This window comes from Zootoca vivipara, chromosome 11 (genome assembly GCF_965207765.1).
Source record: "Zootoca vivipara chromosome 11, rZooViv2.hap1.1, whole genome shotgun sequence".
Taxonomy (NCBI): domain Eukaryota; kingdom Metazoa; phylum Chordata; class Lepidosauria; order Squamata; family Lacertidae; genus Zootoca; species Zootoca vivipara.
The window spans coordinates 8,474,168-8,501,586 of NC_142594.1; the positions used below are offsets into that span (position 1 = coordinate 8,474,168).

The following is a 27,419-nucleotide window of genomic DNA, read 5'->3' on the forward strand; positions in this document are numbered from 1 at the left end:
GGGAAAGAGCTCTGGATGACAGACTACCACAGCAATAGTCTAAATTATGATTCCAAGAATTCACTAATTATCATCCATGTTTTAGGAAGGTATGACGAGCAAAGATCTACTTTTAAACATGCACTACCCAATGTATTTTATTCCACTCCAAATTATTTAAATGAATGATGACAGCAATATGTGCATATACATAGCAAAATGCAGCAGAGAAAAGAAGGGGAAGCCTCACATGACGTTATAATCACAGGATTTTCCCTTTACTTCTCTAACCTAGTAAAGTAAGTTGTAAACAAACCTTTCAACTATAATATACACAATAACTCAGGAATAGTACATGTCTATAAACCAGCTTTCAACAACCTAATGCCCTCCAGATTTGAACTACAATTCCTGCCAGCCTCAGCCAGCACATCTGTTTGGGGCAGGTGGTAGCACAAGGCATCCGAAGAGCACCAGGCTGGCAAAGGCTATTCTAAACCGCTCTGGCTATATGCATCAAGGCTGAATGCACTAACAAATTATGTGTAATCATGCTGAATACTAAATTCAGGCTGACCCCTGTTCTGTGCAGTATTCGCCAAAAGAAAAAATATGTCAAGAAGAATAGTGGGTTGCAGAAAAGATGGCAATGTGTCATCTGCCAAATTAATATAGACTTAACTAAAGTCTGCTTGCTAACTAAATCTGATGGTATCAGACTGCTAGTCACAAAACTGATAAACTGACTCTACTCTAACTAGCAAAAGCTGCCCTTTGCTCTATTCACTAATAATTATTCAAAATCAAGTGTATGAAAGTAAGGTTTGGCAACTTGACTGTCACTCTACAAATGAACAGGAATAAAGACAGGATAATCAGCAGCCCATGTAAGAAATGAGGATTCTTCCTCAAGTGTGCGCACACTGATCAATCTTGAATTTCCCCTTTTCTGTTGCATCCTCCCCTCCAGTGGAAATTGGGAAAGAATTGAATTGCTCCCTTGTTTCAACACCCTGCTCTGTCCCTCTTCTCTAACTCCTCTAGTAAAGACATGACTAAGAAAATGTGCAGCAGCAAGTGGATCACACACTTGCACACTCCATTCTTTCACAGCTTCCATCCTGGCCCCTAAGAAACAGTGTTAATGAAACATGACTTTTTCTCCCCTTCACAAGAAATTATTTGTTCAATGGTAAGTAATAAAATGTCCATAACAGAATTAGTTAATTTCCTTCAGAGTGGTGTGCAATACAGACAGAAATGATAAATATGTACTGTACTTGGAATAGTCATCCTCTTAAACAAACTAAGGATACAAAATTAAAAGAGAAAACAAGCTCCAGATTGTTTTAGGAGCCCCTGTACTTCAACCCCTTAACAGTGTAATCCTATTCTCAAGTTTGGGTGCTCATCATCTTGCATTGTTTATGTCTCTTCTTCATTCCTGCATCACATGGGGGTTGACTGGATGACCCTTGAGGTCCCTTCCAACTCTGCAATCCCTCTATTCTACAATTTGTGTGATAGACTTACCCTTTGACGAATATATTTTTAACATGTAATTTTCTTAACGTTTCATTGATTTTTGCTGTACTATTTTTACTTTTCTCGTGGTTGATTATTTTGGGGTGCACCCTTTTTCAGGCAACAGGTTTCCACCTACCTCTCTGTTGGGTGTTAAAGTGCCTTCATCATTTTGCTCTTCAAGTGAAGATGTTCTACTCCTGGAAGTTGATGGTGAAGATGCAGAGGATCCCTGCAAAAGAAGTAACAGTAATGAAGAACTGCTAGTCCCTACACACAAGCAATCTGACCATAAGCAGTGTTACATGCATCCATTAGTTTGGGTACCTGCCACCAAGTTGCAATAATAAGGATTTCAAGATTTTAGGCCATAACCCTGAAACTGAAAAAAATAGTGCCAAACAGACCAAAACTAACTGATCAGCAATTTCATTCAAGAGGAACACAGCAAGTAACAATCTAGATGTATGGGCCATCCATCCTGTCAAATAATGCCCATCCTGTCAAATACCCGCCTATGCTTTAAATTTTCGTTGGAAGCCATTCTTCAGGTGCCCATGGCTTCGGAGGCAAAGTGAATGGCAATCAGGGACAGGGCCTTCTTGGATTCAGCTTCTGGAATTCTCTCTCCATGATGTAATTTTGGCACCAAGAAAAAACTTTTTCTTTTCTAAAACCTTTCAAAAATCAGTTCATGCTATTTTAATCAGCCATCATTATCTCCTGCAGCTACACTGTTTTATTCTATATTGTGCTTGTATTTTTTCTTTTTATTCGGTCACCACAAGGGCACTGCTAAAACATGGGGCAGAAATTTACTAAAGATACACAACATGCAGCAGAATAAAGTGGTTATGCATTATGCTAGTAGAACTGACTGTATCAGTTCAGACAGCAAGTGGTGATCACATTTTAAATACAACCCTACATGGAAAAGCTCCCTACAAATCAGTACAGTAGCAAAAAGGCCAACACAAATCTCTCCCTGATGAGCTATTCTTCAAGATTGTGGATGAGATTTATCTTTAAGATATGGACAAGCATTCAAAAGAGTACTCTCCACCAGAAACTGATGCAATTCTGTAATCCAGTCTCCCATCTCATCACTTTAAACACCTCATTATTCTGCATATATAGACCATGTAGTATGCTGCTTAATGTTGCAATGAAAGTTCAATGAGCACAAAAACCTGATTAGTACAAATACCTAATTAGTACACTATAAGCACACCCATATTTACTCTTTTATGTCTTTGAACTTAATCACGTGAAAAGCTAAACATGTCAATCTGTTCCACAAAATCAGTTACAGTTCTTCATATCCTGCTCCACCTTTGCCAGATTCCCAGCAGGGATTGCAGCAACTGGCTCCGCCTCTTTCAAGCACTCACTGCTCCTGCCACCAGAGATTATATCAAGACATCCTCCGCAATTGTCTATGTAAAAAGAAATTTCTGTGCACTGGATGTTCTGTCTTTGAAGGGCTTGGGGCTGGAATGAACTCTTTGTACAGCAAAGAGCTAACAGAATGAAATATAGTGCTACTAGCAGGCTCTGATTTTTAAAATGAAAAGAGAAGAAGGTGCAGACAGAGGATGTGCTGCGTTTGGTCCTTTAAGGCATGGACTAGGCACAAATATAATTGTAACCAACAGGGCTTTATATACGTTTGAGAGAATTGGGTATGTTTAGCCAGGTGAAGAGAAGCCTGACAGGAGACTAAATAACCATCTTCAACTATCTAAAGGGCTGTCACACAGAGGATGGAGAAAGCTTGTCTTCTCCTGCTCTGAGGCTAGGACCCGAACCAATGATGTCAAGTTACAAGAAGGGAAATTCCAACTCAATATCAGGAAGAACTTTCTGACAGGAAGACCTGTTCAACTGTGGAACAGACTCCCACCAGAGGTTGTGGACTCTCCTCCCTTGGAGGTTTTTAAGCAGCGGTTGGATGGCCAACTATCATGTATGAGCTAGTCGAGATTCCTGCATTGCAGGGGGTTGGACTAGATGACCCTGGGTTCTTTTCCAACTTTACAATTCTATGATTCTCTCTCTCTCTCTCTCTCACACACACACATGTATATCTATATAGATGTAATATGTATATGAATTTGTGTGTGTGTGTGTGTGTGTGGCCGAGGGAGCTGGCATACAGCTTCCAGGTCATGTGGCCAGCATGAATAAGCCGCTTCTGGCGAACCAGAGCAGCGCATGGTAACGCCATTAACCCTCCTGCAGTAGCGGTACCTATTTATCTACTTGCACTTTGATGTGCTTTCGAACTGCTAGGTTGGCAGATTTACCGGTGGTATACATACACACACAAAAAAAAATACACACACACACACACACACACACACACACACACACACACAGAGACAGACAGACAGACAGACAGACAGACCCCTTACTACCTGTTAAGTCTAGGCCAGCGTTTCTCAACCGCTGTTCCGCGGCACACTAGTGCAGTGTTTCTCAACCTTTTTTGGGTCACGGCACACTTGTTCCATGAAAAAAATCATGAGGCACACCAACTCTGTGCCGCCCTCCCCTTTTCGGGGAGAAAACTGGGCCTGGGGTTTAATAGTACTGTAATCAATAATGATTGTGGTGGTGGCGATGCAATCGGATCGTCCCTGTGACGGGTAGGGGGCTGAAGGCTCTTACGCCCCCCTCCTTTTGAAGCGAATAATGTTGGGGAGGGGGTCAACACCCCCAGCACCTCACACCTCCTGCCCCCCCCTCGTCGATTACTATTATTCCTATTACCATGAATTTATTCGTCACCCGCCCCTCACCCTAAGGACCCAGGGCAGGGGTGGGAGGGGGCACTTACCACCCGCAGGAGGAGGCGGTTGAGGAGGAGGAGGCCTGCCGGGTCCCTCCAGTGGTCTCGAATAGAAGCGCGCCGCCGTCGCTGCGCCTCACAGGCGCTCCCCCCGCGGCGGCGGGCCTCGCCGCTTGCTGCTGCTGCCGCCGCCTCCCCTTCCTCCTCAGAGGGGGCTTCTCAGCCAGAGGGCCGCTCTCCATGCCGGGCGAGACCAGACTCGCCTCCGCTTAAGCCCGGGACGAGAATGGTTAATGGCGGCGGCTGAGGGAGGAGGGCCGCCCGGCTGCCTCGGCAAAAAAAAAAGAGCGCCGTTTGAAAATGGCGGCGGGAGCCGCGCCGGCCAATCAGCGCCGCTGACAGCCGGTTGCTAGGAGACGGCGCGGGGTGCGAGTGGGGAAGAGGCCTAGCTGCCAGGCCTGAGGTCTTCTTCGCTTTGGGGATTGCCCTTCTCCCCAAATCGCCCTTCTCGTTGCCGCACTCGCGGCACACCAGCCAGCGTCTCGCGGCACACTAGTGTGCCGCGGAACAGCGGTTGAGAAACGCTGCACTAGTGTGCCGTGAGACGCTGGCTGGTGTGCCGCGACGTGCAGCGACGAGAAGGGCGATTTGCATTGTCACGTGCCTGGCGGCCGCCGGAACTTAATCCAGCCAAGTCACGATGCGGGGCGAGCGCAGCTCTCAACAGCCACCACCACGGCCTCGGACGTGAGAGGCGGCCGGCGGGTGCTGCTGCTGCTGTTTGTCTCGCTCTCGCTGCTCTTGCTGGCGGCGCCCGGGGCTTGGTCGGCACGAGGCCGCGGGCAGACAAGCAGAACAGCCTCCGGAGGGCAGCCAGCAGCGTCTACGAGGGAGTGAGCGGCCTCTTCGGCGAGGAGCACCTGCAGAAGGTGAGGCGCCTGGCAATTGGCAAGTGTTTCTTACAGTCATAATTATATAGTCAATATAGGGCGGCACAGAGTTAAATTTTTTAACTTTTTTAATGGTGGTGTGCCTCGTGATTTTTTTCATGGAACAAGTGTGCCTTGGCCCAAAAAAGGTTGAGAAACACTGGTCTAGGGTACAATCCTAAACAGAATATTCAGGTCCATCCTGTACTTGGGGAGGGGGGAAATCCCAAGTACAGAGTGTCAGAGACGTTATCGGCTCGGGATAGGTCACGGAGGCTGCTGTCCTGTGTACGCTGCACCTGCGTGGAAGTACGGCTGCCCGCACCCAACGAGGCGAGCGAGGTGCGAGCATGAATCAGGCCGCAGTGGTGAGAGACAGCCCTCCTCCTCACGCACGCACGCACACACACTAACAAACAAACAAACAAACACGTCGCGGCCCCCGCCTCCCTCAGCAGCCTCAAAGGCAGCGGAGGTCGGGAGGGGGCGGGAGGCGCGCTCCCGCTTGACGTCAGGGCCACGCAGGGGCGGGGGGGGGGAAGACCCTCGCAGGGAAAGAAGTCGAGCAACGCAAGGCCGCCGCCGCCGCCTTACCTGGGCCAGGCCGGGGCCTCGGCCGCCGGGACTCCGCGTCGCCGCCGGCGCCGGCGCCTGCTGCTCCTCGCTGATCTTCTGCTTCAGCTTCTTGAACATGGCAGCGCGGGAAGAAGAGCTCTTGGCCGGTCTGAGGTGAAATGTGCGGGCGGGAAGCCCCCCTCGGCGCCGGGCGCTCGGCTTCTTCCAGGGCCCAGGTGGGGTCGGCGGAGGCGGGTAACGTCTTTTCCCCTCAGGTTTCCCTCACGGCAGCTCCTATCCCCTCCGCCCCTGCTCAAGGCGGCGCGAGGTGGAGAAGGAGGGGCGTAATGGCCGCTGACGCCACTTTCGTTGACCCTGCTGCCCACCCCCGCCCCTCCCCGCCTCGCCCGGCCTCTTCGCTGGGCTCCCTCCTAGCTCCGGCGGCAGGTGAGTAAGCAGGGCCAGCACGCATGCGCAGCCGACGTGGTTCCGAAAGCGTAATGGGGAGGGGGGGTGGAATGGGATGGGTTGGCTATGGCGAAGGGAGAGGCCCAAATTTCCTCCGGAACGACGCGACAAGCCCAAGCGCTTGTTCCTGCGCCCTTGCAGTTCGATTCGCCTCGGCCGCCGAAAGGTTTGGCAGCTCGGAAGTGTAATTCCAGCAGGTGGAATGGGGCCTGATCCGGACTTTTCCTTACGCCCGCTTTCTTTCGCCTGATGCATGGGGAGGGATGCTCGGCGCCTGCCATATTGCAGGACAAAGCGGTTTGTGAATACAGTGGTACCTAGGTTTAAGTACACAATTGGTTCCGGAAGTCTGTACTTAACCTGAAGCGAACTTAACCTGAATTTTCCCATTGAAAGTAATGGAAAGTGGATTAATCCATTCCAGACAGGTCCACGGAGTACTTAAACTGAAAGTACTCAAACCGAAGCGTACTTAGAGCGAGGTATGACTGCGGTGGCACATGGCATGGGAAGAGAAAGGAGTTTGTGCCGCCTTCATACGGAATAGTGAGAACGCATTTGGTGTGGGTCATTCTGGGAGGGACTGGTGGGAGTTGCGGGTTTAACTAACAACATCTGGAGAGCCAGCCACAGAATCCCCATCCATGCCTTAAAAATTGCGGCCCTCCAGATGTTTTGGCCTACAACTCCCATGATCCCTAGCTAACAGGACCAGTGGTCAGGGAAGATGGGAATTGTAGTCCAAAACATCTGGAGGGCCGAAGTTTGGGGATGCCTGCCTTAAATATTTACAGTTAAGTGGCAGTAAGGAAACAGAAATATTGTCATACATAGCCTAAACTGTGTAAATGGCTTTAAATAACAGAGACCAGTTTTGTTTTTTAAAATAAAGTAAGATTGTCAAACAACCTGAAGCATCTTTTTCTTTTTCTATATATATAAAAATGTAAACCGACCATGTTTGCGTGTCTCCACTTTTCACCGAAACCGCTTGACCGATTAGATCAGTGTTTCTCAACCAGTGTGCCTCCAGATGTTTTGGGACTACAACTCCCATCATTCCTGACCACTGGTCTTGCTAGCTAGGGATGATGGGAGTTGTAGTCCCAAAACATCTGGAGGCACACTGGTTGAGAAACACTGGATTAGACTTCATGGTGTTGTTTTTCTTTTCCATCCTCATCACTGGAGCTTTCTGTACATTATTCATTTCATTCAGGTTCAAAAGCTTAAAACATGCAAAGTTTTAATGTCATCTCTAGGTGAATGGCTAAGCTGCAAATGAAATTTTCTTTAGAATAACACCACAAGAAACACTTCTTCAGTCATTTTTCTAGCAAGTAGCTTTTAAAAACAATCTATAGAAGGCTGCCTGCCAGCCTTAATCTGATGCTGAAATAATGGGTGATAGCTTTCTGAGTCAAGAGACTCACTCCCTGGGAAAGTGGCATGTATTATTCATGCAATTCTCAGTATAGCTTTTCAGATGCACAATTACAATGACCCATGGGAAATGTACAGATTTGACAGCAACTCATCCTCCAGCAACCTGTCCAACACAAATATGAGCAAGCTAAAAAGAACGAGCAGCATTCCCAAATACAACATTCTTCACGCTAAGAAATCAATCTGAAAGATAACCTTCCTTTAAAAGGGGTCCTCAGGTATGGAGGCCACACATTTCAATATATGAGCCTGTTTCCTTTTGGGGACAATTTTACAAGACACCCTTATCTAATTCTATTAAATTATAGCAATTATAAAAACTAAATGGGGGTGCATTTCTCCATCTAGTTTTGGGACTGGCCATTTGTGAAAGGTTCATAGCTTTGGGAAGAATGTAGTCCAGTGGCAGATCATCTGCCTTCTGTATAAAAGATCTTTGGTTCAGTTCCCAGGACCTCACAAGTAAGGTTGGGATAAACTGCTGCCTGAAACCCAGGATAACTTTCCAGTCAGTGTAGCCAATTCTGAACTAGATGGAGCAAAATTCTGACTTTGAATCAGGCAGCTGCTTACATTTCTCCTGGCATTTTTGTGTCTCTGTAGAGCAGGCATCCCCAAACTTCGGCCCTCCAGATGTTTTGGACTAAAATTCCCATCATCCCTGACCACTGATCCTGTTAGCTAGGGATAATGGGAGCTGTAGTCCCAAGACATCTGGAGGGCCGAGTTTGCCTATGCCTGTGTTAGGTTCTGATCAGGCCCTTAAAAGTGAGTAGCTTTGTTTTGGTTTCTACCATTAAAGGGTATTTTTTCTTTTTGTATGCTCAAGGGCAGGCACCCCCAAACTCGGCCCTCCAGATGTTTTAGGTCTACAACTCCCATCATCCCTAGCTAACAGGACCATTGGTCAGGGATGATGGGAACTGTAGTCCCAAAACATCTGGAGGGCCGAGTTTGGGGACGCCTGCTCAAGGTTATAGGTGACCACTAACTGGTGCTGTTAGTGACAATGACCACTAGATGGCAATGTGTGAGTAGAACATTGGTGTTTGCAGCAAAGATTCAGCTTTGGCTCCTCTGTCTTTGTAATTTTTTATTTTTACAAAATCATCTCATCGATGGGAGTCTTTTGTAAATTAGAAAGACCCAGCTTCTTGGTATGCTTGCTGCAGCATATGATCCTTCATATAATAAATAAAGGCAGGATTCCTGCATTGCAGAGGGTTAGACTAGGTGACTCTTAGGCATAGCTGCCAAGTTTTCCCTTTTCTCGCGAGGAAGCCTATTCACCATAATGGAATTTCCCTTTAAAAAAGGGAGAACTTGGCAGCTATGCTCTTAGGTACCTTCCAACTCTACCATTCTATGACCATCATGGTCATATCGACTGCAGAAAAATAATATACACGCTAATGCAATATTTAAAAAAATATTACCTTTGCCTTTACCCGGAGGTCTCAGGGTGGTTCACAGAATAAAATCAAAATATAAAATCACAAAATATATAATATATAATTCTCAGAGTGTTCATCTTAAGTCACCACTGTGGGACCAGCACCACGCAAGCAGGAGGTATCAGCGAGCTTGAGGGAACCCCAACATTTGTAGAAGTAAAAAAAGAAAGGGTATGGGGGGGGGAATCCTAATTCCAGGGGAGGACCAAAAAACAGCCCCAAACAAGCAAACGTGGGGGGGGGGGTATGTATGAAGCATACTAGAAAAGGGTGTGGCTAGCTAGGCACGTGAACAGGAACACTACGTACTGAAACATGTAGTTACAGCAGGTCCTACTTACTCTGAATGTGTCAAAAGTCCAGGCCTTAAAATATTGTAGAAAGGTCTTGCCGTTTCCTGGTGAAATACCTTCGTGCCCATAACTAAAGCATAATTAAGGTATGTAGCAGGGATTAGGAGCCTGTGTCCCTATAGATGTTGTTATTTATTAAATTTATATACTGTACCACCCTACATCCAGAGACCACAGCACGGTTTACCACATAGGACACCTAATAGAAGATGTTGCTGGACTCCAGTTCCATCAACCCCATCCAGGGTGGCCAATAGTTAGGGGTGGTTTTATTTTAATTTTTGTTACTACATTTATATGCCACTTTTTTCTTCCAAGGAGCTCAAGGTGGTGTATACGGTTCTCCTCCCAGGTTCATCCTCACAACAACTCTGTGAGGTAGGTTAGGCTAAGAGATGGTGACTGGCCCAAGGTCACCCAGTGAGCTTCATGGCTGAGTAGGATTCGAACCCTGCTCTATCAGGTCCTAGTCCAACACTCTTAACCACTACACCACACTGGCTCTCCACACAGATGGGCGCTTTACTGCACCAACATCTGGAAGATCTGCCCCAGTCTGAAGTACTGGGAAGGCAGCCCTAAAATAAGGAAAAGAAATAATCAAAGGTTAAAACAGGGTACACTACAGAAGTATTGGGAGAAAACACCATTTAAACAGAAAGTATCACACGTGTCAAATATATGCTTATGATGTCATAAACCTTTGACACTGATAAAGTAAGTTTATCTTACTTCAGGGCATGGCAATCTATTGAAAGAGCTGAGATGCCAACACCACTGCAAAGTAAGAAGGCCAGATTAAACTACAAAGTGCAGTGAGGAAACAGAACATTATTTTAAAATTGCCTGTGTATCTAGTTTTGCAACTTGCAAAAATAAATAAATAGTGCATTGAAAGGGGTGGGAATCAAAATGTAAAGCAGATTGAGTGAAAAGTTTGTGTCACTTGTGATTGTTGCTTAAGATCTCAAAATGGTTTGGCTAAAAACAAGCTTGACAGATTGAGAATTTCCACTTAAGTTGCTGGTGTTCAGCCCTTCTGCAAGGTTCATTGCAGCGCTGCTTTTCCTTGCTTTCGCTTGGGGGCTCTAATTACAGCTTTATCCACTTCATAATCTCTCATACTGACATCAGATATTTATTTCCTGCCTATCTGCTATCAAGCAACCTCCCACTAGGCTGGATAGCTAGAAAGGCTTTAGGAGACATTCCTTCAACGTTTGACCTATTGCTCAGTGGAGAGACTGGCTTCAAGCTGGATCACCTAAATTTTGATAAGAATTATTAATGGGAAGGTTTTGCCAAAGTGTCTGCTGGGCAGAAGTTGAAGATCACTCTCTGTTTCAGCTCCTTTGGCAGCAAATGCCTGAGGTCCATAACAGCAGGGAAGGGAACTATGCTAAGGGCCAGAGAGCTTGATTTAGTCCTGGGTTGCCAATTGGCTATCCAGTTTAGATGATTCATCCTGGTGCCGTAGCATAATGGAAAATATTAAGATAACATTGTACTTCTGTATCCCTTGGGCAGAATTCTAATTTTAGTTTTCACTGGTCACCACTGGCTGGCCGAGTGGAATAAAACAAGTTGCAGCTCAGGGGGAAATAACACAAACAGTAAGGCTGCGTGGCTTTATCGTTTCTGCAAGGAGTGCACACCACTTCCTTTTTGGCTCATTGCAGCTGTCAATGTTCTTATACATTGCAGTTTGGTGGTTCACCACTTGCGGCAGCAGCAACAGCAGACAAAGCTTTGTGGGATTCATTGCCTTGAGCGTTCCTTATGCAAAGATGCGGCAGAAGAACCTGCCTTGAGCAGAGGCTGCCTTCTGTGTCTCTGGATGAGTCTCTGCTCTTGGCTCTCCTTCTCCCACTAAGTTAGTTTGAAACTTTTATGCTTCACCCCTCCCCAAAACCAGAATTTTTTGATAGAATAACAATACAGTACTGGCATTTGCTTGATTTGACATTATCTCCCTGCAAACAAATCAGGATGAATGCTCCATGAACAGGGTGTCTAGAAACGATGTTATAGTGCAGGTGTGGAGAAATTTTCATCACACCCACCCCCAGCCTGATGTTGCTAAACTATACTTCTCAGCTCCAGAAAGCATAGCCAACAGCCAGGGGTGATGGGAATTGTAGTTTATTGTAGGAACATGTGGCGGGTCAAAGGTTCCCCATGTGTGTTATAGTGGGAGGCAGTTTACCGATCAACAGATAATTCACTGAACTACGGTAGATAAACATTTATGAAAGTGTGTTACTACTGGCAAGCGCTACTTGAATTCTGTTGTTAAAGGGTCAACTGTTACCTTCCATAATCCCTAATGCATACTGTTTGGAGCACACCATATTTAAAGCCCGTAACGACGAGCTATTCCTAGTCATTCCATTTATACTAAATGTCCAGGGATGACCTTAGCCATTTTGCTGTCTAAAATAAACAGGCCATGTGTCAGGAGCTGGAGAAATCTGTCTGAACAGCTGACCTGCAGGTAGCAGATTCTTAATGTGCCGACTTCACCCATCTGGGCTGACTACTGGGTATTTCTGTGTGGGAAGGAGTCTAGAAGGCTTCTGCTCACCTGTAGTGGGGGGTATTTTAAATGTGTCCCACTCTGGGAAATTTCCATATCTTTCATTATGGAAATTGGAAGTTGGTTTCTTTGGGATTTTGACAGGGTACTGTGTCCTTTGGGGGAATGGACTGAGCAACACTGGCCTTTCTGAAGTTTGTGGGGCGAAAGAAAGAGTCAGATCATGTTGCATGAGATTGCGATGCAGCAATGAGGGGGGAGCCTCTCTTCTGCAAGCTGAACCACTTGGGCATAATATATTGGGCAGTGATGGCGAACCTATGACACGCGTGTCAGACGTGACACGCAGAACCCTCACTGCTGGCACGCACCCCATTGGCCCATTCCCCCCCCATTTGTTCTCCCAGTCCTCCTACAGCTTGTCTCCGCTAGAGCTTGTCTCCACTGTTAAAACCCGGAGATTGGTTTTTAACCCTTTCTGTGCTGTTTTTTTCTGGCGCTTTGGCAGACTATGTCGGTGCTGCGTGTTAGTTCCAGCGAAGGTATTATTCATCATTTATTTCTCTCCCCCCCCCAAAAAAAAGTGCAGCAGCTTTGGGGCATCCCCCCAAAAAGCAAAGCAACTTTTGCACACACACACCCCAAAAAAACCTCCAAAACCTTGGTCAGCAGCTCCCCCCAAAAAGCTCAACAACTCTGGGCACTTTGTGATAAAGAAGGGTTTTTTGATTGGGTTGGGTTAAATAATTAGTTTTTGGTTTATTAAATACAGTTATATATTACAATTTGTTATTTAAACTATAAATAGCACGAAATTATGTGACCCACCACCCAAGTTATGCTCGTTTTTTTGGCGAATTTTGACACACCAAGCTCAAAAGGTTGCCCATCACTGATCTTGGGTGTTGTCTTTTGGGGGCAGAAATCTTTGGGGTCAAAATCTGGCCAGTGGCACAATGAATTATCATAATTAAGAAGTATTATATTATAGCTATGGCAAGTTCTTAAAGAAATGGGAGTGCCTGATCACCTCATCTGTCTCCTGAGAAATCTCTATGTGGGACAAGAAGCTACAGTTAGAACTGGATATGGAATAACTGATTGGTTCAAAATTGGGAAAGAAGTACGACAAGGCTGTATATTGTCTCCCTGCTTATTTAACTTATAAGCAGAATTCATCATGCGAAAGGCTGGACTGGATGAATCCCAAACTGGAATTAAGATTGCCGGAAGAAATATCAACAACCTCAGATATGCAGATGACACAACCTTGATGGCAGAAAGTGAGGAGGAATTAAAGAACCTTTTAATGAGGGTGAAAGAGGAGAGCGCAAAATATGGTCTGAAGCTCTACATCAAAAAAACCAAGATCATGGCCACTGGTCCCGTCACCTCCTGGCAAATAGAAGGGGAAGAAATGGAGGCAGTAAAAGATTTTACCTTTTTGGGCTCCTTGATTACTGCAGATGGTGACAGCAGTCACAAAATTAAAAGACGCCTGCTTCTTGGGAGAAAAGCACTGACAAACCTAGACAGCATATTAAAAAGCAGGGACCACCATGCCAACGAAGGTCCGTATAGTTAAAGCTATGGTTTTCCCAGTAGTGATGCATGGAAGTGAGAGCTGGATCATAACGAAGGCTGATTGCTGAAGAATTGATGCTTTTGAATTATGGTGCTGGAGGAGACTCTTGAGAGGCCCATGGACTGCAAGAATATCAAACCTATTCATCCTGAAGGAAATCAGGCCTGAGTGGAAGGACAGATCGTGAAGCTGAGGCTCCAATACTTTGGCCACCTCATGAGAAGAGAAGACTCCCTGGAAAAGACCCTGATGCTGGGAACGATTGAGGGCACAAGGAGAAGGGGACAACAGAGGACGAGATGGTTGGACACTGTTCTTGAAGCGACCAACATAAGTCTGACCAAACTGTGGGAGACAGTGGAAGACAGGAGTGCCTGGTGTGCTTTGGTCCATGGGGTCACAAAGAGTCGGACACAACTAAACGACTAAACAACAACATATTATAGCTGATTGGTGGTGATAATAGCACCTCCCTTTTTGGCCCTTGAGGCACATAGTGGAGATGGGATTGGGATGTCTTCACTTGATGCAATTTATCTGTTTGGTTTCCCTGTTCATGCATGTGCACACACACACTTCCTGTTCAACAAGCCATCATCTGCACATGTGCAACAGCTGTCTCGTGTGTGCATTTCAGCTTTTAAAATCAAATGCAAGCTGCTCTGAAGGAAAATGCAGTATTTCTGAAGGAAATGTGAGACAGATACGGATTGTGGCCAGTGTCATGCATACAAGTCTTGAAACACCATCAGTGGGAGTGGCACACTGGAGTCAGATTAAATGGTAATGTGTACACAGCCAAAGTCTGCCTAAGCTCTGGGTGTGATCCTGACTGATTATTTGAGCCGGCTTCCTGGCTTATCTTCTGGTCTTGACTTATTTTCTGGTCTGCTTATCTTCTGGTCCGGATTCCTGAGTTGTTTATTGGTCCTACTACAGTCCAGTGGCATAGCATGGGAGAGCCACAGGGATGGTTGCCCTGGGCACAAAATTGTTAAGGGCTTCACATTTCAACGCCTGGTGCTGCCTCTGCACACTTAGGTCATTGGGCTCCGTTGAAAACTGCTTCTCCATGCAAACCAGGAAGTGACCTCTCTAGATGACAGAAGGACTCTTTATCTCTGCGGCTGTGGTCTCTTGGGGGACAAGAATGCTGTTGGACAGAGTGTGCATGTGCATTCAACTGCCTTTCTCCATCCCACTCATCCACTTCTCTGCACAGTCGTGGACGCTGGCAACCCACGCTACACCACTGCCACAGTCCCCCAAGAAGCTACTATTTGCATTCAAAGGAAGCCTCCATTAGTGCCCGTGGGACCTTTCCTTGAAATGCAAATAGCAGCTACAGAGTCCTGTTTTTTTGGGGTGGTTTTGCGGGGGCAGGGCATGGAGAACTGTGGCAGGGAGAAAAAGAATTAGACTGCTCCCTGCCTCCTGATTCCAAGCCTGCTGAGAATTCCCTGCAATTGCCACTTGTCTAAGAATATTCATTTGCTACTAGAGGAGGGAATAGTATCTTGCTAATCTTCCAGACAAGCTAGAATGATGAAATTTGGCACAGTTATAGTTTATCTTTTTTTTCCATTTTTTTTATTTTTTAATTAAGCACAAACAAAACAAAATACACACACAAACAAAAATTTTCATGATCTCAACTTCGTCTCTAATCATTGTGTTTGACTTCCTCGGTTCCTCCTTACTGCGATTCATAACATATTAATCTGTTAGCAATTTCTACTTCATATTCCTTTTTAACTTTGATTCCATATATTTATACCTTACTCCATCCATAACCTTAATAGATATTACAATTTTCCTTCAACACAAATCTATTTTCGTAAGCTACAGCTCCCTGTATCTATCAGGAACCCTTTCTTGTTATTCTATTTCTATATTATTCTTTTTCAAATAGTCTTTAAAACTCTTCCAATCTTCTTCCACCGTTTTTTCTCGCTGGTCTCGAAGTCTCCCGGTCAGGTCGGCTAATTCCATGTATTCCATCATCTTCATCTGCCATTCTTCCTCCGTCGGTATTTCTTTCGTCTTCCAATATTTCGCTATCAAGATTCTCGCTGCTGTTGTGGCATATAAGAAAAATGTAGTATCTTTTTTCGGTATTTCACTCCCGACTAGTCCCAATAGAAAGGCCTCTGGTTTCTTTATAAAATTGTTTTTCAACACTTTTTTCAATTCATTATAAAAAAATTTTCCAGAAGTCCTTTATCCTGGGACAAGTCCACCACATATGGTAAAAGGTTCCTTCCACTGCATTACATTTCCAACACTTATTGTTATATGTGTGATACATTTTGGCTAATTTTACTGGGGTTAAATACCATCTATACATCATTTTCATAACATTTTCTTTCAATACATTACATGCAGTAAATTTAATAGATTTTTTCCACAATCTTTCCCAATCCTCCATCATTATATTATGTCCAACATCTTTGGCCCATTCGACCATTGCTGATTTCGTTAACTCATCTTTTGTTTGCCACTCCAGCAACAGATTATACATCTTTGAAAGATTTTTTGAACTCGAATTCAATAGCAGTGTTTCCAATTTGGATTCTTCCAATTGAAAACCTTTTTTTAAAAATCATTTTTATAGTTTATAGTTTATCAACCAATAATCATGGAGGGACGGGGAGAACAATCCCAAACCCCAGAGTTTCTCGTGGTAAAATTTTACCTTAGGACAACCTTTGTCAACAGATATTTTTTACCAAAATTCATGAGGGGAGAGTCCACTTGTGGAGACAAATGTGGAGGATTTCCCCTCAAATGCATCCCTCCCAGATTATATAAAATCATTATGTGAATTAGTAGATAATTTAATTAACTGAGTAGATATTTATGCAGGCAAAATGACATCATCCATACACAAGGGGGCGGTATCAGCATGGTCGGGGAAAGCTTTGCAGAAGTACAGATTATTATTTTTTGAAAATGTACTGGGGGAGGACATAGGACTGAGCATGCTCAGTGGGTACGGAATGCTAATTGATCAGGTGACAGGGGAGGGAAACCAGGAAGGAAGGGGAATGGTCTAGACCATGCTGAAGAAGAGCATTTCATGCTGCAACCCTTTGTTGCAGGTCCCTCTTATTCCCTCTGTTGCCAGAGTTCCTGGGCAAGTGTTGGCCCTTTGTTTATGTAGTCAAAACAGCACCACCCATGCATGAGGGGGAAATCAGCAGAAGTACACAAAATATTTGGGGGGGTCTAAAGGGGAACCCCAAAAACATTGCACTGAGGACTGAGCCTGCTCAGTGGACACAACATGCTGCCTATCTGTGGGAAGGGGGATAGGAACCTGGGTGTGGGAGAGTTGACGGAATGGAGCACTGTAGAAGTGGGCATGGCTGGCAAAGTGAATAGGAGAGCTTGGTACTGCAACATTTTATTCCGAGTCCCAATTTTAGTTATTTAAAGAGTTGTAAATGACATTTTCATTCCCCACCCCTTAGCATTGCATATGTCTTCATTTTTTTAAAAAAAAATCTTCCGAAATTGAAGACAATTCGCATATGTCTACATTTTTTTTAAAAAAAAATCTTCCGAAATTGAAGACAATTCGCATATGTCTACATTTTTTTAAAAAAAAATCTTCCGAAATTGAAGACAATTCGCCCTCAAAATCCTCACAATGGTCTCCTGCACGGATGACACAAATGTTTAGAAATACATCTCCCTGAAGAAGAAGAAAAGCAAGATTACTAGCCTAATCCCTTCACCCTTGAGTTTCTGCCAATCAGCACGGCATGGCCCCAGCCCATTTCCCATACAATCCTTTCAGCCCTTCTGTTTCCTGGCTTCTGCTGCTAACCAGTTTTCCAACATACTGTAATATATGCCAAGCTGCCACAGCTCCCAGGAGATGACTGACAGGCCCAAAATAGCTCTGGGACAGTGTACAGCAAGCCACATCCTCTCCTCCTCTCCTTCCTCACGTTGCTGGCATCAGAAGACCCCAGAGAGAGAAAACCCCACCCCATTTTATAGCTTTCTGCCAGCTGTCTGGGAGAAAATCTGATTGGTTTCCATCTGTGCAGCTACACTAGTAAAGTAGCACAGTGGATGATCTGGATCAGAGATTAGGAAGCCGTGTATTTAAATGCATGACTTGTTGCAAAATACAGAATAGTTAGTAGTTCAGCAGCAGCAGCAAAACCTGCTCTTTGTGGAATAATATTGCAACATCAGAAACACAGAAACTCACTAAACGATGCCTCCCCCCCCCCCCCTGCAAAGGACTCAACCTTGTAACACAACAGCTCTAACAGGGGTGTGGGCATGTACAATTTTTAACGTGTGGAATTGTCTTTAAATGCTTGTATTGTTTTTATATATGGCATTGCTTTTAATGGTTTTATACATTGTTTTGGTCCTTGTTTTATGGTTGTAGATATTCTGTTTGTCTTGTAATTGCTTATTTTATTGCTTAAACCCACCCTGGGTGAAGGGTGGTTAATAAATCTCATTAAATAAATGTACAATTTTCAAAGCAAGCATGGCTTGAATCCAGCCTGGCAGGCGCTGAGCGCAATCTGCACTACTAACTTTTAAACGAGGGGTGACAAACTTTCTTGTCCACAGCTTTACTTGACAGGGAAATGGTTTTTAAAGGTAGGATGGGCACATGGAAGAGGCCAAACTCATACACACAATGTGGGCCATCTTTAATCACCCTCACCACCACCTATGAAAGCATCATCAGATTGGGCTGCAAAATACATTTCTGGGTAGTTTTTGACAATGCAGAGGTGCGCAGCCTGGGAATCATTTTGGACTCACAGCTGTCCATGGAGGCGCAAGTCAATTCTGTGTCCAGGGCAGCTGTCTACCAGCTCCACCTGGTACGCAGGCTGAGACCCTACCTTCCCGCAGACTGTCTCACCAGAGTGGTCCATGCTCTGGTTATCTCCCAATTGGACTACTGTGATGTGGTCTATGTAGGGCTACCTTTCAAGGTGACTTGGAGCTAGACTGGTGACCGGGAGTGGCCACCAGGACCATATAACACCAGTCCTAAAGGATCTTCATTGGCTTCCAGTATGCTTCTGAGCACAATTCAAAGTGTTGGTGCTGACCTTTAAAGCCCTAAATGGCCTTAGCCCAGTATACCTGAAGGAGTGTCTCCATCCCCACTGGACACTGAGGTCCAACGTTGAGGGTCCTCTGCTGGTTCCCTCACTGCGAGAAGCAAAGTTACAGGGAACCAGCCAGAGGACCTTTTTGGTAGTTGCACCCTCTCTGTGAAACACCCTTCAGATGCCAGACTATACAACTTTTAGAAGACATCTGAAGGCAGCCCTGTACTGGGAAGTTTTTATTGTTTGATGTTTTATTATGTTTTGATTTATGCTGTAAGCCACCCAGAGTGGCTTGGGAAACCCAGCCAAATGGGCAGGGTACAAATAAGATGATGATGGTGATTGATTAGAGAAATGTAATTTTAAAATATTTGGTTGTAAGTGACTTAGAGACTGCTCGATGTTAGACAACTAACAAATGTAATTAATGACTTGATAGCATTATTATCGACCAGGAGAGAGAGAGAGAGAGAGAGAGAGAGAGAGAGAGAGAGAGAGAGAGAGAGATCAATCCTGGTTGACTTAATAACAATAACAATAATAATTTGCATGTCAATGAGAATATATAAAAACACAGGCATACACACATACAGCTAGGTGAGTGCACAAAGTGGTAATTCCTGAGGAAAAGTGGTCTCAGTGGGTGCATAACTGCTCCAAAGGAATTACAAACATACTTCCAAGTGTTCTGTCCTGCAAATAAAAGTCTGTAACAGCTGCCCGGAACTTTCTGCCACATCGGAATGCAGTATTTTAGTGTTACCCTACTGTGGCTTTTGGTTTGTTTATTTTTTTCTATTTAAGTTTTTGACAGCAGTGAATTGACAAAATCTAAATTTGTTTACTTGTGCTGCCCATCAAAGAGAAACAAGGATCTGGATCGCCATCCTCAGACAAAAAAAAACCCACAAACAGTTCAAGGAAGAGAATTATATGGATCCTAAAAACAGCACAGACTTCTTGGCCCCGTGTGTTTATGGCAGGGATGAGGCCCTCCAGATGTTGTTGAGCTGTGGGGCTTGCTTCTGAGTCAGTGGGGCTTACTTCTGAGTAGGAACATATAGAGCACTATAAGGCTTTCATCCGGTACCCACTGAGTTTAATGGGACTTCCTTCTCACTGCCATGCAAAGGACTTCACTGCCATGTAAGGTTTGTTCATATGTTACAATGGACACAGGAACAAGCTTTCTATGCACATGTGAAAGTGTTTGTGTGAAGGATTTGAAACAGCTCATCTACTGGGTACACGGGTACACAGACTGTACACTGATTGAATGCTACATGAGAATAACGGCACAAGTGTGCAGCTCAGCTATTTTTGTACATAGGCACACAGATGGTACATCCATAGAATGTAACATGTGGACACCCCTTTTGAAACATACAAAACTATCTTGCACTAAATCTGACCAACCACTTTGCCTGGAACTGCCAGCTCAGGGAAGGTACTGGTATATTTCCCAGCCCTGATACCTGAGATCTTTGAACTGGGCATGCCAGGGATTGATTTGGGACTCCTTGTGCATTCAAGGCATGTGTTCTCCCACTGAGCAGAACTGGGAACCCTCCCCAAAGCTCAGACTCTGAAATGTTCTCAGGGTTGGGCTTTCTGAAATAGGTTGTTATTTAAAGAATGGAAACTAGTAATCTTTCATCTTTAAAAAAAAGGAAAACAACCACTATGGTTTTGCAGCTAGGAAATGTCAGAAATATTCAAAGGCAACACTTTAATCTTGCTTATTTCTGAAGGTTGAGGGATTGGCAATGCAAATCACTTCTTGCAAGTTTTAAAATACGGAAAGCAGTAATGAACGTTCAGGGCCCAAGAAGCCCTATCATTTTAAGTGAGACTGTAACTATGCAGCATGTAATGACTATTTAGGAATTGTCACTAAGTGCAGCAAAGTAGCTTCTTATGCCAAGCTAGAAGAGGGGAAATGATGGATAGGCAATTATCTCCTCTATTGTTAAAGCAACTGTTTGCGAGAGGGTGTTTCATGTATTTTTAAGAGGTGTCTCAAAGGCATACATCCAACAAAGTCATGGAAGGCTGCGCCTGTACAACTTCGCCCTCTTGATTAGCTACATCCATAACTGGACCACCCTGTCAAAGTGAGCCAGCAGTAAATCACACCATTCAGAGTCGGAGTTAACTCTTTGTTAGCAAGAAGACAGTCTTCATATACTTGATGGAATGTCAGGCCTAATGAGCACAGCAGCTCATCCCCAGTACAGTACCTAAGTCTTGCCTTGTGAAAACAGTTGCCAAGACTGAAAGTCCCCACTTCCCCACAGCTGTCTTAAGTCCCCTCCTCCCCAGGGCTTTTTCCAAGCATTTGGGGGCCATGCCTGCATGTAGCCTGCCATTGCTCTACCTGTTCCAGCTCTCTTCTGGTTCTGAGAGACAAGTGGGGAGGTGAGCTTGTTACAGCAGGAGGGGGAGACACTCGTGACTTTTCACAGCCTGACTCGTCTCTGCCTCTTGACCTGCTTCACCCTCTGCCCCTGATTCTGGTCTTCTCTTTGCCACCAACTCTCCCAGCTCACTTAAGCGCTGTTACCTCTGCCCAGTCTTCTCCCTCTGCCCACTCACTGTTGTCTCACCACCACTCCCTGGGCTCTGAGCCTTCTGCCCTTGGTCGGTTCCCCAGTTGGTTCCTCTCTCCATTCCTCTGCACCCAACCAGTCCATCACACTATCCAACGGCCACTCTCGACAGGTGGATAGGGCTGCTCACCTTTCAATCAGCTGCCCTTGTATGATGTCAAGTGATTCAGATTTAAGCCTGCATCTGCAAAGGAAGCATTGAAGGCACAGCTAGTCCATTCTGCTGATTCTTTCCTGCTTGTATATTTCACTGCTTGAATTCTGCACCGTTTTCTTCAGCAGTTCAGGGTGACAGGAAAAGGCCTTGGATTTTAAAAATGCATCGGATTCCAGCAGTGGCTGGCAGGGAAGAAACAAGGGCACACTCAAGAGTGCACTCCTGTTTCTTCCTGTTGAAGTTGGCACCTGAGGTCATGTGACATGTTGTGGTTTGGGACAACCCACATTGTGCGTCAAATAGGGAGGCCTGGTGCATCTAACTGGGTCCGGAGGTTGTGCCTAAATGTACTGCAGCCCTTCCAGAAAAAGACCATCATAATTGTTGCTGGTTAATTCCATAATTATCCCTGATGAGATATTTCCTGCCCTTGCTGCTGCTGCAGCTGGAATGAAAAAGAATGGGGGTTGCATCTATGAGCAAGATCCAGTTTAACAACCAATAAGGCATTCTGTCTTCAGCCAGTCAGCTTGCAAAGAGCCCTGATGTGAAAATGAAGTTCTTGCATCATCACTTGCAATAAAGTTTATGTCAATCAAACTATCCTGCCTTGTGCAATCCTTTCCTTTTAAATTATTCTCACACAGTCCTGGAGTTCTCCTTTTACTTACTTACAGCACAGTCCTAACCATGTCTTCTCAGAATTAAGTCCTGCTGAATTCAGTTGGGCTTACTCCAAGGTAAATGGGGTTAGAATTGCAGCTATACTTGAAAGATTTTCAATGCGAATAGTTCCAAGGGTGGCTAACAATACCCAAACAACAAAATTATTAACACAAAAAACAACAGATAAAATGGTTAAAGAAGAAGAACGGCAGGTAGAATTGCAATGTAAATCTAACATCACCAGAGGTTAAATGGCCCATGTCCTATACCAGTGATGGCGAACCTATGACACGCGTGTCAGACGTGACACGCAGAGCCCTCACTGCTGGCACGCGCTCCATCGGCCCATTCACGCTGTTGTTTTTTCCCCATTTGTTCTCCTGCTCCTCCTACAGCTTGTCTCTGCTAGAGCTTGTCTCTGCTGTTAAAACCCGGATCCTTTTTTGTTGTTGCTGCTGGTAGCCAGAGATTGGTTTTTTAACCCTTTCTGTGCTTTTTTTCTGGCGCTTTGGCAGATTATGGGTGTAACAGCGTTCGTTTTTTAACCTGTTCTATGCTGGGTTTTTTGGCGCTTTGGCAGACTATGTTGGTGCTGCGTGTTAGTTCCAGCGAAGGTATTATTCGTCATTTATTTCTGTTCTCTTTCCACCCCAAAAAGCGCAGCAGCTTTGGGGCACCCCCCCAAAAAAGCAAAGCAACTTTTGCACCCCCCCAAAAAAAAACCTCCAAAAAGCTCAACAACTCTGGGCACTTTGTGATAAATAAGGGGTGTTTGGTTTGGTTTGGTTAAGTAATTAGTTATTGGTTTATTAAATACAGTTATATATTACAATTATACATTTTTGTTATTTAAACTATAAATATTGCGAAATTATGGTTTTTTTCTCAAAGTGACACACCACCCAAGGTTTTTTGGCAATTTTTGACACACCAAGCTCAAAAGGTTGCCCATCACTGTCCTATACCCTGGGGCAGCAGTGGAAGTGGTGACCCTCCAGATGTTGGACTCTGAATCCCATCAGTCCCAGGCAACTTGTGCAGTAGTCAGGGATGGTGACAGTTCAAATATCTGGCCCTAAACTAAGTTGCTTAATAATCACCTGGAAATTCCAGCTAGATGACCTCCACAGTTGAGATTTCTAGAGGGCTTGGTCCTGCTAACCACTGCTAGGCTAAGACAAGCAACTCCCCCCCCCCAACAGCCCAAATAACAACATTCCGGTGTCAGGGTAGATAGGAACTGAGACAGAGGAAAGTGTCCATGTTCTGTTATCCACCACATTCATCCTCTGCAAGGGAAGCACTTTCTCTGCTGCAACAGCTGCAAGGAGCAGGGCCTCCAGTATCCTGGCCCCCAATGCTATAGGATTAGCATCCTGAGGTAGGGTCTGCCCCAAACTAGTGTGCACTGTGTCTTAGAAACCTCAAAGCAGACCAGAGAATATCACCATGAGGAGAGCAGGAATCATGAGGGGAACAAGGGGAACCCATGTCACATCATTGCACAGCCTAGGAATGGGCACTGGAGGTTTCTGTAGAAGCTCACTGGAGCAAAGCCCTCCTTGCTTTCCTATGATGCTAAGAAGCCTATACAGTGGTACCTCGGTTTGTGAACGCAATCTGTTCCGCAGAGGCGTTCGCTCACCGAAGGCATGCTTCTGCGCATGCACGAAGTGCTGATAGAGCACTTCTGTGCACGCACACGCTGCGCAGATCGCTTCTGTGCATGCACGAGCTGAGGAGATCGCTTCTGCACATCCGAGCGCCGCGGAACCCAGATGTAAACACTTCCAGGTCCCTGTCATTCGTAAACGGAGGCATTCATCAACAGAGGTAGCCGTAAACCGAGGTTCCACTGTACACATGTACAATAGCATCCCAAGCCTCTAAAAACTTTGTTACCTGAATGGAAATGATGGGGCAATCACACACACCCCTTTGGAGTACATACACCTTACATTTACAGCACATCTCCCTTCCAAAGCATCTTGGGAACTGTATTTTGTTACAGGTGCTGTCCTGTTAGGGGTAAACTACAGTTCCCAGGATTCTTTTTTTCAAGGGTGCGGGGGGGAGGGGTATGTACCTTGAATATATGGTATGTGGAGCGCCTCAGACTGCATTGTGGGAATTCGTGGAACAAAAATATCTGGCCTTTGGGGCCTTTTCCTCCTGTTCTGCACAATGGGCAAACAATTTGTTCCAAAATAATTTTGAGATTCATATATCCCAGTCACATCATGTCCCCATAGCTTTGTACCTGATGAGCAAGTGAAACCGCCACCCTTCCTTCGGGGAGTCTGATTAGAGTGAATGTCAAACATTCACAGTGTGAGAAAGGAAGGGATGCTCACCAAAGTGGCAAGCAGCAACATGCAGCCCAGAAGGCGAGGTGAACTAGAAAATTGGTGCTTGAGAGAAGCAAGGCAAGCGTATCCCTTGAGATCATTTCTCTTTTTTAGGAGTTTCCTTTGAATGTTCATATGTAATGGCTTATGATGCACAATATCACAGATAGTATCAGCATGATGTGTCATATTGAGGAAGGAGGAATATCAATGGTAAGTAATTTAGGATGAATCCTGAATCCATTTACCTGGAGTAAACCCCATCAAATTAAATATGACTTCTGAAAAGACATGATTAGAATTATGCTCTTACGCTACTGACAGTACAGTCCTATAAATGTATACACTTACGTAAGTCACGTTGAGTTCAGCCGGACTGAAGAGGAGGAGGGGAAGGAGAAGGAGATAACGGAGGGCAGAAACACAAAAAACGTAGAGCAAAGGGTTGTCACACATCTCTATCTGCATACAACTTTCAAAATTATCGTAGCACAACATTTAATATGATGAGTTTGCTCCAACTATCAATCCAGGTCAAATATCTCAAGGGGAATGTGTAGAAGTCACTTCTGTGGTGGTTGCAATTGGTATTCTCTTTTCAGTACTTATTAAGAGTAAAGAAAAAGCTAGCCCATTGATCTTTCTATACTTGCTAGAACAACTAACATTGATTCCCCTATCCATTGTGTTTGGAATAATAGAAGAGCATGGCTTTTTTGTTCATTGCCAGCAGCGCGAGTTCTGCTTGTGCATCAGCATCATTGATTGGGTTACAGCAGCTACTGGGGGAAAAGAATTTGTTGGTTGACTGTGAGACTGCATAAAATAGTCTAGCCTTGTTTGTGAGATACTTGCACACAGTCAGCGCTTCTAAAAAGCACCCAGCTACTCATTCATTAACAAGACAAGCAACTTCCCCTCTATCAATGCTGGTTTCTATCTGCCTGTGTGTCTTACAGTGTCATGTTTATTCAAAAGTTGGTCTTAGTTTGTCCCATAGGCTTATTCCCTATTAAGTGGATTTAGGATTTCATTCAAAAGTCCATTAAAAGTTAAGCCAGATTGTTACTGATTGTAAAGGACACAGGTATCTCAACAAACTAGGATTCATCAGGGCCAGCCCTGTCTTGAGCCACATTGAGCAAGCTTCCATAAAACCATCAAAATGAATGCACTCCATTGCCAAATGCAGCCAAGCTGCATATAAGAAAGAAAGAAAGAAAGAAAGAAAGAAAGAAAGAAAGAAAGAAAGAAAGAAAGAAGGAAAGAAAGGGTCAGGATAGCCCTAGCATTTATGAATCGGCTTTTTGAAAATAAATGCACCACTGTAAATATTCCATTCCAAATAACCCCTTCCCCCGCAAAAAAAACCCCAATGACTTACAATTTGCCTATAGAAAATCTGAATGTGAAGAGCTGCAGCTATACTTTAGGAAGAGAAGGGAATAAAACAATTTGCTTACCCTTCAAAAACAATAGCAGCAGTTGTAAACTACTTATACAGTAGTAGTGATACAACCACTGTTGCTCTTTCTTGAGGATAAAAACAAATGATGCCCAACCCTGTAAAATGTAACCAGGAATAATATTTCACCTGTAAATGTATAAATAGAAAACAAAATGGAATTGGATCCAATCTAGATTCTTTGGGAACACCACAGGGGTTGTTCACACCAAGTGGGGTTCCCCCACCTTTGTTTTCTTTGAGCAAGGTCCCATGCCCTATTAAAATTGCTTTTGAAACCTGTCATTTTCAGAAATGACTTGCTATGTGGCATGGGATCTATGCTGTTCAAGTCTCGGCCTGCAGAATCAGTTGCTGGTTTTTTAGATCCAGGCCTATAACACCACATATGACTATGTTACAGGTAGGTAGCCGTGTTGGTCTGACGTAGTCGAAACAAAATAAAAAAAATTCCTTCAGTGGCACCTTAAAGACCAACTAAGTTTTTACTTTGGTATGAGCTTTCGTGTGCATGCACACTTCTTCAGATACCACGTTTGTATGCTGTGTAAGGTGAAAATACAGTGGCAAGTCTCTGTCCTGGAGAGTCTAAAACAGGGTTTCCCAAACTTGGGTCTCCAGTTGTTTTTTGACTACAACTCCCATCATCCGTAGCTATCAGGACCAGTGGTCAGGGATGATGGGGATTGTAGTCCCAAAACAGTTGGAGACACAAGTTTGGGAAACCCTGGTCTAAAACAATTGCTTCCCTTAGGCTGTAATGTAAAACAAAACAAGGTGGGTTTCCATAGTAACATCCGCACAATACATTTACATTCTTTCCCCAAAGAATTCTGGAAACTATAGCTTGTCAAGGGTGCTGGGATTTATAGTACTGTAAAGCATAAACTACAGTTCCCAGAATTATCTGGTTGAAACCATGTGCTTTAACATGTATGGTGTGGGTGTGCTTTCAGTCCATCTGTGAAGCACTCTGTCTTTGAGGGACATTCCTATCTCTCTTCAGTGAACAGAGAAATCCCTATGATATTTGAACTTTGAACTATGCCCCATAGACCTTACCTCACAGGCATTTCCTAACTCTACTTCCCATTTCCCAAATGTGTTTGCAACTTTTGAATTGTGCCCATAGATTTCACAGTCACACAATTGTTGTATTGTGCATGTTTATTTGTTGATACACATACATTCTTAAGGCTGTCTTACAGCAAATTAAAATCCCAATGGATCATTTCCAACATTAGTCATCATCCAACATTAGTCATACTCATTGGTAGTCCACTGATTTGAGTGTCTCTACTCAGAGTATGACTCAGTTGAGTACCACCTAATTAAATCAACTATAGGAAATGAAAACACCCTTTTGTTTTCTTTACATTTCTCTGATTTAATAAACTCTTGTTAATTTGCTTTAATTTCCAGCCTCAATATTCCCATATTGTCTAGACAGCATTA

General features: G+C 44.5%; 2 protein-coding genes across 13 annotated transcripts in view; one reads left to right on the top strand and one right to left on the bottom strand.

Annotated features, from left to right (window-relative positions):
- GOLGA4 (golgin A4) overlaps positions 1 to 6,220 on the bottom strand; it is a 52,807-nt gene extending 46,587 nt beyond the window's left edge. For all 5 annotated transcript variants that reach the window (XM_088653802.1, XM_035128781.3, XM_035128779.3 and 2 more), the window contains exons 1-2: positions 5,818 to 6,220; positions 1,643 to 1,735 (exon numbers count right to left, since the gene is read on the bottom strand). In XM_088653802.1, coding sequence (XP_088509928.1) covers positions 1,643 to 1,735; positions 5,818 to 5,916 — 192 coding nt within the window. In that variant the 5' untranslated portion in view covers positions 5,917 to 6,220. The remainder of the gene's footprint in view (positions 1 to 1,642; positions 1,736 to 5,817) is intronic.
- LRRFIP2 (LRR binding FLII interacting protein 2) overlaps positions 5,774 to 27,419 on the top strand; it is an 81,502-nt gene continuing 59,856 nt past the window's right edge. For 7 of the 8 annotated variants that reach the window (XM_088653807.1, XM_088653809.1, XM_088653820.1 and 4 more), the window contains exon 1: positions 5,827 to 5,952. The gene's annotated coding sequence lies outside the window, so the exon portion shown is untranslated. Of the gene's footprint in view, positions 5,953 to 27,419 lie in introns of all 8 variants that reach the window. The other variant, XM_088653834.1, reaches the window with a different exon arrangement.